Below are 18,882 nucleotides of genomic sequence, written 5' to 3' on the forward strand. Positions count from 1 at the left end.
TCGAGCAGCTTCGGCCTCGCGGGCTCTAACGGCGGGGTCTTCTCGCCGCAGCCGTGCAGCTTGTCGAGCAGCTTCGGCTTCGCGGGCTCGAACGGCGGAATCTGCTTCGCGGCATCGACGTGCAGCTTCGGCCTCAAGATTCTGTCTGCGAGCGCGCGCTGCCGCCGCCTTCCGTGCCCTCCGTTCCGCAGCCTTGTCTTCCATCTGTCGACTCCGAGCTAAAGAGAAAGCGTGCCAAGAGGGAGCCTCATGGCGCGTTACTTCTGAAATGTTGTCTTCGGGTGTCGTTGAAAACACGACACGTAGTAAAGAAGAAAGAACGCCACACAGGCGAACACGCACGAGAGTGTCACTCGTCAACGTCGTCTTCTTCTTCTACTGCATATCAGAACGCGCGCAGTAAAGAAGAAAGAATGCCACACAGGCGAACACGCACGAGAGTCTCAGACGTCAACGTCGTCTTCTTCTACTGCATACCAGAACGCGCACTTCTCACGAACTAGAGGTGGCTACTACAAACAAACAAACCTACAAACGGAGGATGGACAGACCCACGGCATAAGGAGCTTCGCCCCTAAAATATCTTTTAAAAGGAATGGTACACTGAGAGACGTAGAGAGAGAGAAGGAATATAGGAGAGGTAGGGAGATTAACTATAGACTATACGTCCAGTTTTCTACCCTGAGTGCCACTAGCACTATATTACCACACTAGACTTATAATTATAATTTCGCAGCATTAGCCAGTTGAGAGGAGTCTCAAATCATCATAACCTGCGATGAGTTAACATATATAAGAAGTTTATAATTGTCTTACTATCGAAAAGCGGGTATGTTCCAAAGAAAAAAGCGTGATGTCATGGAATATGCTGTTGGCGAGCTAAATAAAAGTGTGTTTTCCTTTGAATATCCGTTTCATGACACTCCAACAGGACGTGAAGCAGATAAGAGGTTCACCCCCGGCCAACAGATAAGAGTTTGTGTAATATACGTATGGCTTATCCCTGATTCACACAAAATTACTAGATTTTGGCGTATTTTATAGTTGCTCGTTGCGAATTACCTATGTGAAGCTTAATTAAATGAAGCTTATTAGAGACTTCAGCATCCCACATTATACACATATGCACACGCGCGCTCGTGTGTGTGTTCTTCTTCCGTTGCACGTTTTATCGAAACGAAATGGTTCATCGGTGACGTTACTGTGGTTTTATGGGCTTTATATATGCATAGCGTGTACTATATTTTCAACGAAGGCCCATAGAGAAAGCCTACACAAACGGTTGCTATGAAACGGGTAACAAGAATAGTTGCACAGGCATAAGAGAAGGCATCCGCTACGCCGCGTTCCCTCTCTGTTACGTATAGTACTTCGCCATAACGGAACCCTTCTTGTTTGGAAGTCGCGTTGCGAGAAGCATATATAGGAAATAAGCTAGTCGAAGGCGGCCTTTAAGGAACGGAGATGTCAGTTTTCAATTGTTTTATATTGACATCAGATAATTTTTTCGTTGTGTGCAGGTAACGCGCGTATTAGAAAATATTCCAGACAAACGTGCCGACAGCTTTCTGAACGCAAAGCGTTTCACGATATGGCTTCGTTTGTATGCTGTCTTTTCGCCAAAATTTTCCGCTATTTGCCAAAATTTGACGATATTTTCGCAGGTTATTGCACCACCCGTCGCGCAGGCTCGTTGTAGGTGACGTCCTGGTACTTAGGGCGGGCGGTTGCGGGTTCGATTCCCTGTGACCGCGGCGTGGAGATGTAATGCAAGCGTACACATGCTCTGGACGCAAAGCACTGCTAGGTCAAACGAAAGTTACATTGAATTTTGTTTTCTTTTCTTTCTTTCCTATCGCGCGACATATGCAGATTTTCGAAAGAAAGAAATACTCCGCCGCTTTTCTGCGTGTGTGTTGCTTCGTTGTGTCATCGTCTCCAGTGCGCTTTTACCATTCTTAAAAATGTATATATATACCCGCGCAGTGCGCTTATACAACCACATGTACGAACATGCATAAAGGGTAATTGAACGCCCTCCCCACTCCCCCGAAAAAAGTTTCGGGCAACACCACTGGTTAAAACCGAAGCAAAGTAATGTGCGAATTTGTTGTACAATTCCGTGCACAGCTAAATTATCTAGCGCTGTACTTGGCACGATAACTATAAACTCTCGAAACGGCGGAGGGACGGTGAACGCGGTAAACGGCCGCAAGATCGCCTTTCAGTGTAAGTAACGAATAAATGGGAGCGCACAGTTGCTACAGTAGAAAGGGGGGAAACGAACACGTGTAGGCAAAAGCTTTGCAGCGAAAGCTCGCGGGAAAGGCGCAGCGGTCAGCGCCATCTCTCATCAGCGAGCGTATGCAATGGGCTTTGAGCTTCACGCTGTAGATGGCGCCAGCAGCTCTAGCGTGTTTCATGAACTCACGAGGAGCGCGAAAAAGGAATCAACGTGCGCTGGACACTTCTTAACACGTTCGCTGCGGCATGCTTTCTTGAGGTCTCGTTTTAGATGCGGAGAGACCCACCCGTGGGCCACTCGGCTAGAGTCTAGTACACTGTAGCTCGGCATATCCTCCAGGTGCGCCGTGACCTACCGGTGGGTCACGCGCCTGTGCCTGTTTCATTCGCTCCAAAGAGGTGGCGCTGCTACCTTTGCTTCTGGCGTGTGGCGCGCTTATTTGAAAGACACAGAGCTACTTATTGCATTTTCGCGTGAAGCTATGCTGAAATCTAAAGTGTCAGGTACCAGAAAACACAAACACACGTTTGGTTCCTCTGTGTTGTGCTTTCTGTTGCATCTGTAAAAGGCATGATGATCCATGAATCGCGCTAAACAGTTCGGGAACAGCAGGAAGAACGCATATATACTTATTCGAGTGAAACGTACTTGAAAAACCGCAGCAACGGAATGACGCTAGAGAAATGTGGAAGTGGTATACGCACACTAATATGTTGAAGAGTCGCATATGTATTATATAACCAGTTGTTTACAGTTGCGTAACGATGCCAGCAGCAGCATGGCTGTTACCAACCGCAGACGCGGTAAGCTGATATGTAGTGCTTGTATTCTTCAATATTGGATAGCGCGAATCCGAACAGGACAAAGAAGGAACACAGATTCACAGGACAGGAGTTACTCACAACTAAGGTTCATTCAGGTAAGTTTCCCTAGATATATACACAGCCGAGTGGCACCCGCAGGTGCACTGCACGTACGTTACAGTCACAGTTACAGTTGTTATGATTATACTTGTCCGTTATGATGGAAAACACACGCACGTTTCAGGAACCCGTGTGTATGTGTAGGAGGGGTTCTCGACAGTCCTTGAACAAGGTCATCATCACCGTGATCAGTGAGTACCAGCAGCTGGACCGGACTTGTTTATCGGATCCGTACGTGATCGCGGTTATGAGGAGTCAAAGTGTAGTGAAGTGCGAGGTATAGTGCAGCTGGTGGAAATCCTAGGTGCCTCTTACGATGAAATGATCTATGATGCCTCCTGTCGTGGACGTGGCAACGAGGTCTCTTGATGCCCTGTCCGCATCCAAGCCGTCTTTCACGCAGTATAAGGACCAAGTGTTGTTGGGTCTTGATAAATCAATGTTGAAGTCACCGGTAAGGATGAGAGGCCTGCTTCTCTGCAGCAGATTTATTTTCGGAAGCATTGACCACGGTTTATGCGTAATCCACGTGGTCCACGTTGCGGACCACGTGGACGAGTGGATTGTAGTTTAGCGTCTTCCAGGGATGTTCTGTCTTCAGCTTCCTAACTTTCCTTCCGTCCGGCGCGGTGATGTGGAAGTTACGGTGCTCGGCTGCTGACCCGAAGGTCACGGGTTCGATACCGGCCGCGGCGGTCGAATTTCGATGGAGGCAAAATGCTAGATGCCCGTGTACTGGCCATCTCGGTACACGTTAAAGAATACCCGATGGTCAAAATTTCCGGAGCCCTTCGCTACGGCGTCTCTGATAATCATATCATGGTTTTGGGACATAAAACCCCAACAATTACTATTATTATCACTGTCCTTGCGTGTCGAAGTCTGTGTTTGCGGTTACTTTGTTGGTTGGGACTCTGTATCACCTGTGGCACATATTCGCATAACATTAATTCTGGTTTACAGGTATGTGCCACACGTGACTGAGAGAAAGGGTTTCGCGACGTAGGCGACAGGTATTTTGCGTTATTCATGCCATGACCAGTGAATCGTGTTCGTCATACACTGATCCCTTGCTATGCCAATTTTGGTATATTAAAAGTTATGGAGACGACCAGGAAAGCGCCCAGACGTAGGCGGCTAGATAGATAGATAGATAGATAGATAGATAGATAGATAGATAGATAGATAGATAGATAGATAGATAGATAGATAGATAGAAGATAGATAGATAGATAGATAGATAGATAGATAGAACACTCACTGTAATTTAATTACATTTTTTCCGGTAATAGACTATATGGAACTAGTTATTTGACGCGACGCTTATAGATAGATAGATAGATAGATAGATAGATAGATAGATAGATAGATAGATAGATAGGAGATAGATAGATAGATAGATAGATAGATGATAGATAGATAGATAGATAGATAGATAGATAGATAGATAGATAGATAGATAGAAACGGCCAAAGTGTCTGAGATTCGCTAAGAAACGCTTCGCATTTGAAATATATGTATTGGTTTCATTCTCAAACCTTAGACGGCAGCACATGGCGGAGAGTCCTTGAACGTGGGTCACCGGTGGGTCACACCGCACGCAGCATGAAAACGTTTTCATTCAGTGCGTCTTGCGTCGCCGGTGGGTCACGGCATCTAACACCAGAAAAGTATTCTGGTTATTTATAACCTTTACAACAAGAATCGTACCTCTGCGTCCAAGTGTGATGAAATTATCGCATCAGCAAGCAGATGCATGCTCGTAACATCGCGGCCGCATAGGAGGAGCACAGGCCGTGACCCACCGGCGACCCACGTCACAGTGAACGTGTGAAGTGATGGACTGCAGAAATGAGCGTCATTTCCTCTCCTGAACCACTACATGAAAATAGAATACATTTAGAACATGTCTGTAGTTCAGGGTCCGAAAACACGCGTGTGAGAAGTGTGCCCAAGAGTTCGTTCCAGTCGAGCTTTTCTAAGGCAATAAAAATTAAGATAGCCGTCTATGTCAGCCAGCCTTCTACGACACGAATTAGATGAAATCAGTCATGCTCCTTGCGGTTGTATAATAATTTGATTACTTTCTTTTCTTACTTGTTAACACTCACTGTAATTTAATTACATTTTTTTCCGGTAATAGACTATATGGAACTAGTTGTTTGACGGGACGCTTATCACAGAGAACGCAGCTTTGAGAAATTGAACTTTGGAGGGAACTACAATAAAACACGCCATGGTGGTGCTACGAACACAGAACCTCGCGGTTACGCATGTTCGGACAGGCCGGCCGGGCGCCGTGTAATTGTTTTAACGGTTCGCCAGACGTTTGCCGCCTAGTGAGCCAGCGTTGCTAAAGCTGTCATGAAAGTAAGCTGGAAGTTATGTATAAAAGAGAAGAGGCTTGTGTGACAGAGAAGAGGCTTGTGTGTCAAGCCTCTTCTCTGTTTTCGTCTTTTGCGCTTTCAACCTGTGTCATGCCAAAATAACAAGCCCAAACAGCTACCCTAGTGACCGTTGCTACGGCCGTCCCATTCGGCGCGTTTCCAAATGAAGTGCAACTTTGTCAACGCCTCACACCGCTAGGTGGCGGCTTTAGTCCAAACCTCGCTCATAGCATCCATTCATATTACAAAAGAGCTTTTTGTCGCGTTTTCCGTCACGTTTCTAGCCCGGCCGTGGTGGGATCTTTTTGTTAACTCTTTAACACTCCGCGGGATGGCGACCTTAGCCCAAGCTCAGTAAATAACCTCAGCGTCCAATAACCGACGCTCTTCTAAGGCTGTCACAGCGCTTTCTCTGATTACGCTCTCCCCGTGCGAATGGAACAGCCTGAGCAACGCAGCGGCGCGTTGCCGGAGCCAGTCTCGGAGGCCACGAGTAATGCGTCGTGACACCAACGAGCACCGACTGCAAGCGTTCGGGTAGTCTCAGCGCGGCGGAGGCTTTCGCTGCAATATTATGGTCGGTGAAATGCGGCGTCCGCGGTGAGTCGATTCGGTGACAGACGAAGTTATACGCGATTCGCCTTTCGTGTCAGCGTGTGACGCCTCCTTGCCAACGAAGGACCGCTTCCAAATGGACTAACGGTGTTTCCCCGCCGCCTATCCGCGTACCCACGAACCCGCGTACCCACGATTCGAAGGCGAGCATCGTAACCACTTCGCTATCCAGGCAAGCTAACAGAGTACAACATAGCCTTGTATAGTACAGTATACCAAGGGGGTGGGAAAGGGAAGTGAGAGTGAGGAGGGGGAAAGAAGGAGGGGAGAGAGCAATGCATGTCATAGAAAGAACGAGAGAAATAGAGAGGAAGATAGGGAAGAAAGAAGAAAGTGAACTTAAGAGAGCGATTCGTTGGGCAAGTTGGTGATCCATAATGTTACTAACAGCGCAAAAAAGGACGAGGGACCAGGAACTTGTCTGTGATTCTTCCTGGTCCCTCGTCCTTTTTTGCGCTGTTAGTAACATTTAAGAAAGTGAAAGAAAGAAAAGAAATAAAGAAAGAGGAAGAGATATAAAGAAAGAGGAAGCGAGAAATAGAGAGAGAGAAGGAGGGAGGGAGAAGAAAGAGGAATGAAGGGAGAAAGAGATAGTCAAAGAAAGAGAAAGAACGGAAGCAAGAGGAAGCGATAAATAGAGAGGGAGAGAGAGAGAAAGAAAGGGAGAGAAGAAAGACAAAAAAGATATAAAGAACGAGAAAGATGGAGAAATAAGTAGAGAAAGAAATAGACAAAGAAGAGATAGAAAAGACAAATAAGAAGAAGAAAAAAAGAGCAAGTAAGAAAGAGAACAGACACAGGGAAGGCCGCCCAGCTTCGCTCTTCCTTCAGGCTTGGCACCACTAGTGTGAAGCCGTCTTAAGTTTTTTCTTTACTCCACGCGCTCAACATTCCCACCACTTAACATCCTTGTAAAAGTACAACGCAGACGCCGCAACGTTTCAACGAGTAGCTATGGCACTCTGAGATCAGAACATGTTTCTTGTCTCATTCGCTTTTTCGTTGGGTAGTACTGCCGGTCGTAAACAGGCATTCTAACAGTCAAGAAGTACAATTTATTGTGCAATCTTGGCGTCCGTAAAGGATGCGTGAAAATTAAGTGAAATCTGCCGAAGCAGCCTAGAATTCACCCAACGCCGTCGCGGTTCCATAGGCATCAATGCGTACAGTCGCGCCGGCGCACCCTCTCGCCAAAAGTAGCCGTTAGGGGAAAACATGGCCCTGCAGTCAAGGACTTGAAAAATTACAGGCCAATAAGCTTACTGTCCGTTGTCTACAAGCTATTTACAAAGGTAATAGTTAATAGAATTAGGACCACCTTAGAATTCAATAACCCAAAGGACCAAGCAGGATTTCTGTGATCGAGCAGCCGCTCGACAACAGACCATATTCACACTATCAATCAGGCGATAGAGAAATGCGCGGAATATAACAAACCCCTATATGTCGCCATCATAGATTACGAGAAAGCATTTGGTTCGCTCGAAATCTCAGCAGACATGTAAGCGCTAAGGAATCAGGGTGTCGACGAAGCATATATAAAAATACTGGAAGAAATCTACAGCGGCTCCAGAGCCACCATAGTACTCCGTAAAGAAAGCGACAAAATTACAATAAAGAAGGTTATAAGACAGGTGGACACGACCTCCCCAATGCTATTCACCGCATGCCATGCTTACAGGTTTTTCGGGCTCTGGGTAAAGTTAGAGATAAGAGTTAACTGAGAGTACCTCAGTAACCTGCGATTCGCTGATGACATTGTCTTGATGAGTAACCCAGGGGACGAACTGCAAGTCACGGTTAATGAATTGGACGAGGAAAGCAGAAATGTAGGTCTGAAAATTATTATGCAGGAAACTAAACCAATGTTCAACGGTCTCCGAAGAGAACAGCGCTTTGCGATAGGTATAGCGAGGCACGGCAAGTGGTAAATGAATACAACTATACTTAGGACATGCATTGACCGCGGAGCCGAACCACGAGACTCAAGTAACTAGAAGAATAATAATCGGGCGGAGCGCATTTAGCAGGCATTCTCAAATCATCAATGGTAGTTTACCACTATCCCTCAAAAGAAATGTATATAACAACTGAATCTTACCAGTACTTATGTACCTACGGAGCAGAAACCTGGAGGCTTATGAAGAGGGTTCAGCTTAAACTGAGGACGACGCAGCGAGACATGGCAGGAAAATGATAGGTGTAACATTAAGGGACAAGAAAAGAGCAGAACATGAATTTTAAGGGCTCGTTTACTTTGCAAGACAATATTCTCATTAGGAAGATAGCAGAGTGGGTCAGGGAACAAACGGGTGTTAAGGACATCTTAGCCGAAATCAAGACGAAGAAATGGGCATGGGCAGGGCATGTAGCGCGTAGGCAAGATAACCGTTGGTCATTAAAAGTAATAATATCTGGGGTTTAACGTCCCAAAACTACTATATGAATATGAGGGACGCCGTAGCGGAGGGCTCCCGAAATTTCGACCACCTGGGGTTTTTTAACGTGCACCTAAATCTAAGTACACGGGCCTCCATCGAGAATGCAGCCGCCGCGGCCAAGATTCGATTCCGCGACCTTCAGGTCAGCAGTCGAGCGCCATAACCACTAGACCACCGTGGCGGGGCCCATTAAAAGTAACAGACTGGATTCTAAGAGAAGGCAAACGCGCGAGGGGAGACAGAAAGTTAGTTGGGCAGGTGAGATTAAGAAGTTTGAGGGGATAGTTTGGCTGCATTAAGTTATCCCCTCAAACATGTTATCCCCCGTCACGTGCAGATTCGTGGAAGCGCGCACGTGACGTAGCGTTTCAGCCAATGGGAATTTAGGCGTCGTTTTTCGGGGACAGACGCCGGCTTTTTAGCTCAAGCAGCTATTTGAAGCTTTCGCTTCAATAAAGACTGTTTAGAACAGACATCCTAAGTGACCATTTGTCAAATGTGTAGTAGTAGTAGTAGTAGTAGTAGTAGTAGTAGTAGTAGTAGTAGTAGTAGTAGTAGTAGTAGTAGTAGTAGTAGTAGTAGCAGTAGTAGTAGTAGTAGTAGTAGTAGTAGTAGTAGTAGTAGTAGTAGTAGTAGTAGTAGTAGTAGTAATAAGCGATGGCTACTTCACCGTTTCATTAGACCTGTAGGAAGCGGCTCCCCTAGCAACTCCACTAATGAGATGCACTTCATAGAAGGTCATTCATACAAGTCATAGAAGGTCATCATAGAAGGTGTTTCTTCCTGGTCCCTTGTCCTTTTTTGTGCTGTTAGTCAAATAATGGATCACCAGCTTGCCCAAAGAATTGCTCTCATAACGCGAGTATTGCGACAATGTAAACAAAATGTGCGCAACGTGTTCAGACTCTACAACACTACGCTTCCTCCAGCGCGGATACATAGCGTGTTTTCAGTGTCACTGCTGGTATTTACAACAAGGAGTGAGGGAAGATGATCGACAAAAATCTTTTAAGCAATTGTTAGTGTGGATAAACAAGGTGTGACGGGTTTGATAGAGACACAGTGAAATAGCCAGTAGCCGTAATGTTTACTGTATTAGTACGACTGCAATAGAAGTTGACAGAAGAGCAACGTCAAAATAATCGATTTCTTTTCAGTAATTGCTGAATTGCCTGATCAAGGCAGTAATTGTTCACTACACTCAGTCACATCTTTGAAGGAAGTAATCGTAATTGAACTTGGTTACGTTTTTCTGTAATACGCACAAGATCAAGATTTCCGGCTCAAATCTACGTAAATGTATACGTCGTAAAACTCGAATAGCCTTTAGTTGACAAATGCACTTGCTCTCATTATTAGCATCATTAGCGATTCTTGTAAACTACCAAACACTGATTGTAAGCGAAGTAACCTGTGCAGTCACTTATCACTCTGGTGATAACCAATGATCAGGACGCGGGGAGCCCATAACAATCAATACTGGAAATAATAAGCATGTAGTAAGGAACTTTTCTAACAGGCACAACGAAGTCGCGCTTGTTTATTTCTCTTCCTGAAATGAACTACGCCATTTTTCGTGCATCATTCTTTCCTTGTTTTTTTAAAGCGATACCTTGTGTTCAGGGGCGTAGCCAGAAAGTTTTTTCGGAGGTTGGGGGGCGGTGGGTGGTTCAAACATACTTTATGTATGTTTGCAGGTTCATTTGTATGTGTGCGTGTATATATACACATGCAAAATTGAAAAATATTTTTAAAGGGGGGGGGGTGTTACAACGCCACCTCACTCCACCCCTTGGTTACGCGAGTGATTGTGTTCACAAGCATTCGTGCTTAACGTGTAATCTGTGCGCACCTGTCCCCAAGTCGCCCCATCCGCCAAAATACATGTATACACGTCGCTCTCTATAGATGTATAGAATGTCGCTTTCTTGAAAATTTTCAAGAAAAAAAAAAGAATATTAAGGCGAAAGGGAACACTAATTCCGACGCAGTTCGATACTACCAGTACTCGACAGCTTGAAGTATACGCGGACATTTAGACGGACACATATGGTCTCATTAATTAGTGTTTCAATACTTCGCACGTATTTCACATGTGCCGCGTACACATGACCGTATACATCAGGGGCGTAGCCAGAAATTTTTTTCGAGGGGGGGGGGGAGGGGTTCAACCATACTTTATGTATGTTCGTGCGTGCGTTTGTATGTATGTATATATACGCCAGCAAAACTGAAAAATTGCGGCGGGGGGGGGGGGGGGTTTGAACCCCTCCCGGCTACGCCCCTGATATACATTAGGCAATCAACGGTATCGCGCTACCCGAATTCCAATATGAGTCAAAGTCGTTGGAAAGGCGATGCTACTCTAATTCTTGCCAACATATCTTAAAATTATCAATATCATTGCCACTAATGCTTTCGATTGTACCACAGCGATACATGTATAGAAGCACCGATGTGCCCACCAAGAAGTCACGCGGCTATTGACAAAAATAAGCGCCCAGGAGGAGATCGCGTACCTCAGAACAGGTTTTGCCATCTATGAGCAGAAAAAGAAACGACGAGAGTGAATTGGTGCGCTCGGTTTTTCTAGATGGCGTCGCCAAAAGTAACGCGACTACTGTAAGTTCTGTGCGATTTACTCTGTCCGAATTGCAGGTTCCCGAATTTTACGGCTTCAGTGCAGCAGAGGTATGGCCTTTACGGCCGTTTAGATCGGGTTGAGCCGAAATTAAAGGAGGAATAATGCCTCACATATTTGCGACCGTGCGCAAATTTCCAGGTTGTGTCAGTGTATTAACATAAAAACTAACTGACAAACGCCGTGCAAAAGAGCGCGAATTGCGTAGTCAGATGCATATCATGGCAGATTACTCTCATAGACGTGCGTACGAGGTGGGCAGGGGGGGGGGGAGGGGCAGGGTAGGGGAGGGGGCCACCTTCCCCCCCCCCCCCCCCCCCAGTAATTTAAAGGGGCGCGCCAATTCTGCTCCGTACCCTTACACAGTCGGAACTGTTACGTCGTTTCTTTAATGTGCAGGGTTATGGCTACGCATGCATTTTTACAATAAGGGCGAACAAGGACCACTGTTGTTGCGCTCAAAGATCTGTTGACTTCCCAAATTTACTCTGGAAAGCCGGGAACCAATGGCAGACCTTTGTGAGAAGCACGTGATTGCTTCATTTTCATCTTTGCATCCAGTGCGGAGCTCGTTTGCTTTTGGACTCTGCCAACGAGGGGGAGGGGGAGGGGCTGTGGTGAAACTCTGATTACTTTAACGACGTGCTCAGAGATTCTCCACAGCATGGCGCTGGCTTTAGTGCCAGCTCGGCAGTTTATTGTTTATTAACTCCTGCAACATAAATAGAAAACATTTCGCCGATTATATTGCGACTAAAGTACTTTACAGTTGAATGAGGTGAGTCAAAAGTGAGCTGATAAGGCCAATGTGGGGAAAAAGAAAGAAGAATCGTGCGCAATATTTTGCGGTGCGAGGAGGAAAGGCGTAACCAAAAACAGTTCGCCAAATAATATGACGACATTCTTCCGAGATCGGAACAATTAACTACCACAATTGAAGTTCGCTTAGACCAAGAGAAAAGCAAAAATATCGTAGCCTGGTGATGGCCGACGAAGTAACAGCGGGTGCTCAGGAGAAACAGTTTTCTGTTTCTGCTGAAGCCGCGACTTGAGTAGAGACAGTACTTCTTGAGCGCATAATTGAAGCAGGATTATTTTCCACACTGGAAGTAATGAACCGTGCAATAACAATGCTATGGCTGCCGCACATGTAAACGTTCGAAAGTATGCACGTAAAGCTTTTCGAGGCTCCGCAATATCAAAGCCGCACGGGCTCCGAAGACAATGGGTATTCCCTGCAATAAACGAGGGATGAATAGACCACGCCTGGAACCAAGCAGTCCTTGCCCCGATATTGCGAAATGTACTGGGCTGGGGCCAAGGCAAGACCTGATGCATTCAATTGAAACCGATAAGTTATAGTTATGGATGTGTTATTCCTCATGCAGCGGTTGCGTGCTGCAGTTAAGAAGGCTCGCAAAGTCAAGTACGCAGGGTTCAGCCGCTTCTGGAGCCAATTAAAGTCTTAAAGCTACCAACAGTGGCACCAATGCATGCCTACGTGCTTCGGGCCCGCACGGACCCCCGAAGACACCCCTAAAAAGCTAGCGCTGTCTCCTCACTAACGAGACGCGGCTAAAGGAAAACAAGGGTCCACGCTGTTCTGCAGATTGCGACGCCCTTGACGGCAAGTGTGCGATCGATATCAGATTTCTTCGAAAGTCGCGTGACGAAGCAAACGGAGGGAAAACACAATGGGCGACCTGCAATTACAAAACGTTTTTGTCGTCTCGTAGGTCCACACGAGGCATCCTGTAACGACGTCCGGGAAACGGAAGGCGACCATGTGCCGACACCTTACCGATGGGGGAGGACCTTCCTGCGCCGCACGCGCCTCAGTGTGAAGAAAGTGACGCTCGGCTCTAGACACGATGATGCTTCGGCTGTTGCTGCTTCTCGGGGGAGTGTCGTCGCTCGTAGCAGGTAAGGTTTATTTTCTGACGAATTGTGCCCGAAATATTAAGCTTAACACCTTAATCTTACGTGGCAACGTCACCCCGCTTCGATTTTCACCTGTGAGAAGACACCAGCAGAGCCGTATGCCCGCTGTAATTGAGGAAGCGGCCACCGAGCTGATTGTGGCTTTTTGCATTGGAAGTGAGCACACTGAGGGGGCCCGTCATTTTAACAGCTGCACTATAGTAACAGGCCAACAGTTATAAAACATGTGCGTCGACAGAACCGTATGTCACGTGCACCGAAGTGACACGGGCAGACCACTCGAGCCTAAAAAATGCTGCGTCACCATATATATGACGGTTCGGCCCACGCACGTGTACGATAACTCTTGCTTCGTTACTAAAGTGCAGCTGCTGAAGTGACGGGTCCCCTCCCGTTGTGAGTGCCCATGGCATTTGTATGGCGGTCATTGCGCGTAAACGCGACGACGGTCAGCAGTGCGTTGCAGCGCGATGATGGAGGCCGGGAAAACACTGCGCGAACTACATTGTCCAACAGCATCACAAACTTAGTAGGAGTGGCTTTTTTTTTTTCTCGGTTCGTGCCTTGACAGTAGGAGTCGCTTTTTTTTTCTCGTGAGCCGGTGCAGTCTTTTTCTGTGTTAGTTATCCAAAATTAAATATGTCACTATATCGTGATGCGCAAATGAAAGAAGGAAGAAAGCCTGTTTTCCTTCTTTCAATGTGAAAAAAGAAAGCCGGATGTTTTCTTTTTTTTTTTACCTGCGCCAAGTTTTCAAAATTAGACCTTATATAAATCACGGTGATGTCACCATCGAGTCCCGATGGGTTACTCTTTATGCGCAGTTTTGCACGCAGGTATCAAGATGACGTTAATGACTTCTTTATTACCAATCTTAGTTACACATCCTTGAAATGATCTAGCTGAGCGAAGAAATTTTCTCATATTAGTATTTCACAATTCCAAAATCACCACGCTCGCCGCGAGCAGACGCTTGGAAAGCGAGAAGACACGCGAAAATAAAACGCGGGTGGCGACGCCACCTTGAAATTCCCGCACCAAACGCCATGACGTCATAGATTTTCACCGCGTCTACTACGTCGTACGTAGCTCCCAATCACTAAAAATGTAGTACGTTGTCCTCTGAGGGGCCACAGACTTAACATAACAAATTCCAAGAAATTTCGTTGAGGCAATGTCGCCAAGATGCGAAAAGCACACTTTGAAATCCCTTACGTCCCATGCGGAGGCTTCAGCGCGAAATTTTAAAAGTGATACTTTGACCTTGATTGTCTCCTCTATTAATAAACCTATGATGGAGAAATTAACGAAATTACAGCTATCGGAGTAAAATTTATCAATTGAAACCGATTCATTCTTTCACTTTAGTGTCCCTTTAAACAAGCCGCTACATAGGAGTTACGCAAGCAGATATCTTCCATTCGAAGGCCAACTGAAAGCGAAACTGGCGTGGGAAAAGGGTACCGCTCGCAGTTTCATCACGATGGCGCCGTCGCCCCTGGTGGTGTTCGATGATGCAGTGCTTTGCGGTTAACTGTCGCGGCCTTTCCCTCGGCTGCATCGAAACGTCTTGAAGGGGAGCGTGCTAAACGTGCACCACCTTTGCGTCGTGTATCCCTCCTCCGGCACTGCAAGTTTTCGACGGCAGGCGTTCGGCGTTGAACCAGTATTAAGAAACCCCATTCGCGAAAAACAAGGAAATGGTGGTTACGAGATGGAAAGGAAACAAAGGCAGGGAGGTCAACCACTCACACGTCCCATTTGCTACCCTACGCTGAGGGAAGGGGATTAAGAGATGAGAATAAATAGAGAAGGGGAGAGCATGCGTAAAATCTGTGCGAATGTAAACGATGACATTGCTGCGGTCCTCGCACGTTGAAAAACCGAACGGTTTGTGCCTTGACAGTGCGATAGCAGTTTGTGCTTTAGGTTTGCAAATAACACGAATTATGAGAGAGAGAGAGAGAGAGAGAGAGAGAGAGAGAGAGAGAGAGAGAGAGAGAGAGAGAGAGAGAGAGAGAGAGAGAGAGAGAGAGAGAGAACTTCATTAAAGTAAGGCTGTTGGTTGCTGGTAATTGGGGGGGGGGGGGGGAGCTCCTCATCCAGTGCTCCACTGGCTATTGCGGCTCGCCGGGCCTGGTCAAGGGTTGCCAATGGGCTTCCGAAGTCCAGTTCAGAGAGTCGCGCTCCCCACGACCACTTGATGAGTGCGTCTGTAAGTAGCGGCCAGACGGCGTCTGGGGGAAGCTGCGTGCACTGGTATGTTGTACGACTCCACTCCGACACTCGAACACAATTATGAGAATGGGTAAAAGATTGATTGGCACTCATCCCTGCATGTTGACGTTCGCCAGTGAAGCTATTGAACGTCACTGCAAGCGGTAACGCAAAGTAAATTCACTGCCTCTTCGGTGTTGGCGCTTGCATTCGACTTCTTGGTTGAGGACACCTACAGGTCTGGCCTGGCCTGACGCCTGCGCTAGGCTTCCTGTGCACGAACTGCTGAGTCTTTCCTGGCTTTGCGCATGCGCTTGACAATCATTGTGAGCGGAAATTATTCATGATATGTGTAGTATGGCGTTGATTTTCCTTAATTCTGCTGCAGTTTCGGCTGTCTTGAACACGTGTTGCGGGAATAGTTAGGTTTGCGCATCCACATGGTATTAAAAATAACCTGTACACCTACTTATATACACTGACACATCGGCGTCGGCAGGCGGGTGCAAAAAAGGCACTTCCAATTGCTATTCAAACAGCGTGAAAAGTATACCAGGAAAAAAAAAAATGAAAACAAGCTTAAACGTTTGTGTTGTGCCATTTTGTTGCTTGGGGTATGCCTTATATGCGAAGTGGCTTATTCAATTCAATCTATTCCATTGTATAGCGTACGATGTTTGCTTACTTGCATCTTTCCTGGTTACCTGTCAAATGTCGTACGCGACATCCACTGCGGATCCCTTTCCGGCTCTCAAAGCTGGGAAATAGTAAGTTGGAACTCAGTCAGTCACACCGACTCTCAATAATGCATACCGTCTCTTTCAAGCCCAAGACAAGGGTGAGGACCTCACCGCCAATGGGAACGAAATCATTGACGGCCTGCTGCGAGAGGCAAGAGACAGCGACTCCATACAGAAGAAAATAAACCCTGTGATTGTTAAGCACGTGGAACTCGACGACCGCAGGGGTCACGTCGAGAACATATCCATATATGGCCTCTCTTCCCTCGCTCGTCATGGTGACGTTAACATCACTTTCAGCGAAGCGAACTTGGTCATCATCACGGGCCGACTGCGGGCAGATGACGTGAGTGCTGCGTGTCAAGGGCTCTTCTGCCTTTCCTTTGGTTTATACACACGCGCTTGCAAGCCATTGTGTAAGCGCATCGGCAACGTACTGTCGGGGAGTTACAGTCCCGTGTGTGCCGTCTTTTATTTCCTTTCATTCGCAGCTGAACATGTCAGGTCGATACCTCTACCGGCCATCGCGTTTTTTCCGACTTCGCGGAAGCCTCGGCGCTACTCTCAACTACTTCGTCGTCGAAATTGGAATGGAAGTCAATACCGAACTGAATAGAGCCAGCGTTACCACGTTCAAGGTAAGTGGCAAGCCCGTAGACTGTTGGCACTTTATCGAACGAACGAAAAAATATATATATATAAATATTGGGAGCGCAGCAAATCAGTGACTCTTCTTTGTCATCTCGACATATCATAATTTGTGCAACTTCCTCATCTGTATATATCATCATCATTGTAGAGCAGCTCGAGCTAGACTCGAATAAAGCGGCACCTTATAAGTGGTGGAGATCTATCTATCTATCTATCTATCTATCTATCTATCTATCTATCTATCTATCTATCTATCTATCTATCTATCTATCTATCTATCTATCTATCTATCTATCTATCTATCTATCTATCTATCTATCTATCTATCTATCTATCTATCTATCTATCTATCTATCTATCTATCTATGCTGTCCCAGTGCTAACATGGACCAAGATTTAAAAGAAAGCCACGTGCTCTAGGAAAGTTCTACCTGTTGTTTATTAGTGGTAGTCGTGTGTACATACAGCATGCACTTTGTTCATGGCTAAACGCTAATTAATTATTAACTTTAATTAGACAACCTTTTTTTGTTTTTGCGCGAATCGGTAAAATATTAACTTTATGTTGTACGTTGCCTCAAATAACGCCAGAATCAAGCATTTTTTTTTTTTTGCTGAAAACTGCCAGGTTGTTTTCTTTCCCGAGAAAGAACAAAAGCGCGCGAAACCCGCCAAATATGAAACAGACGCGCGCTCGCGTCCCGCTACTCCAGCGCTTCCAGGCGTTCTTTAATTGATACACGACTGCGTTCGTTCATCACCGCATTGTACTTACAGAGGTTAATTCACGACGCTCGATGATGGACGCGTCAGCAGCGTGTTTTGATGCGCGTCCGTCAAATAGCGTGTAGCCCTGTACAATGAACCAACAAACCTGGCTTGACGTTTCGAGGTTGTTGTTTTTTATGTATGTATGCTTGCATGTTGAATAAAATAAAGTTTAGTTAAAGTCTAGCGTGGGTGCCGTGTTCCTTCTTCTCGTCCCTGTACCCTTTGCGCTAGTGATCATGTTCTATTATACTCGGTACCAACTAGCCCAACTTTGCGCTTTTGTTCCCTCTCCCGCTACACTTCTAGCCGCTGAATATTCTTGAAGGCGTTGCCAAAGCCAACGTTTCGACAAGTGGTCTTGTTTACTTCAAGGCTACCTTGAAGAAGACAAGACCACTTGCCGAAACAGTTGGCTTTGGCAACACCTGCTGTTCTAGAATGTTTATCTTTTCAAGCCTCCACATTCTCTCGAAGTTCTGACTTCTAGCCGCTGCCGCTCATGTAGCCACCTATTCAGGGCACGTGAATTCGCGTCTTCTTGAGTGGCCCATATTGCGAACGTTTATTTTGCCCAGAATACACGGAATAGAGTAAGCGTTTAGTATGGAGAAGGTAGAAATGAATGCAGGCGCTTAAAAAAATATTTCTAAAGACGCTGACCATCCTAGATGCTTCGAACTTTCGGAGGCCGTAACATGGCACCGATTCTCTTGCAGCTTCAAATTGCTGACATCCTGGTTTCACTCAAGGCGTCGGAAAAAGTCTTCGTCAGCGTTTTCTACAAATCCTCTAAAAAGGCAGAAAACGAGGGCTTAACAGCTTTCTTTAAGCCCCCGATTAAACCATAGAGATAACCCTGACTGCCTCCCATTCCTTTCTTAATATAAACTCGATGAATGATCTAGTTCTTTCAGAAAATCGCGAATGTAAAGTTCTTCGGTACGTCTAGTTGCATTGCGGTCAAAAACACTAAGTTCGTGCTTTTCGGTTCCCCTTTTACTCTCGCCTTTTTATGGCTATCTGGTTATATTAGCAACTGTTAGCGGTTTTCTGGTTATATTGCTAACATAACCAACGTTTTCGCATTTCTCTGCAGGTTGTTGAACTTGGAAAGATCAAGGTAACAAAGTTTACGGGAGCGTCGTTCGCCTTCAACTGGCTCGGGAAGTTCATTATCAACAAGATACTGAACGGCCGAAGCTTCTCAATATCTGAGCGCCTAGAAATAAGCGGTAAAAAAGCGCTAAACCGGCTCCTGGAGGAGAAGGAAATTAGGTTTAAATGAAACGTGGGCGTAAACTTATCGTTTT

The 18,882-nt window shown here is 46.1% G+C and overlaps 1 protein-coding gene across 1 annotated transcript; it reads left to right on the top strand.

The window, feature by feature from the left end:
- Nucleotides 1-13,031: 13,031 nt before the first annotated feature.
- LOC119405224 (uncharacterized) lies at nucleotides 13,032-18,882 on the top strand. Its single transcript, XM_037672036.2, has 4 exons — nucleotides 13,032-13,175; nucleotides 16,237-16,496; nucleotides 16,642-16,788; nucleotides 18,669-18,882. Exons 1-4 carry the CDS (start codon nucleotides 13,124-13,126, stop codon nucleotides 18,855-18,857), a joined length of 648 nt encoding a protein of 215 aa, XP_037527964.1. The 5' UTR covers nucleotides 13,032-13,123; the 3' UTR covers nucleotides 18,858-18,882.

Source organism: Rhipicephalus sanguineus, chromosome 1, assembly GCF_013339695.2.
Source record: "Rhipicephalus sanguineus isolate Rsan-2018 chromosome 1, BIME_Rsan_1.4, whole genome shotgun sequence".
Classification (NCBI taxonomy): Eukaryota; Metazoa; Arthropoda; class Arachnida; order Ixodida; family Ixodidae; genus Rhipicephalus; species Rhipicephalus sanguineus.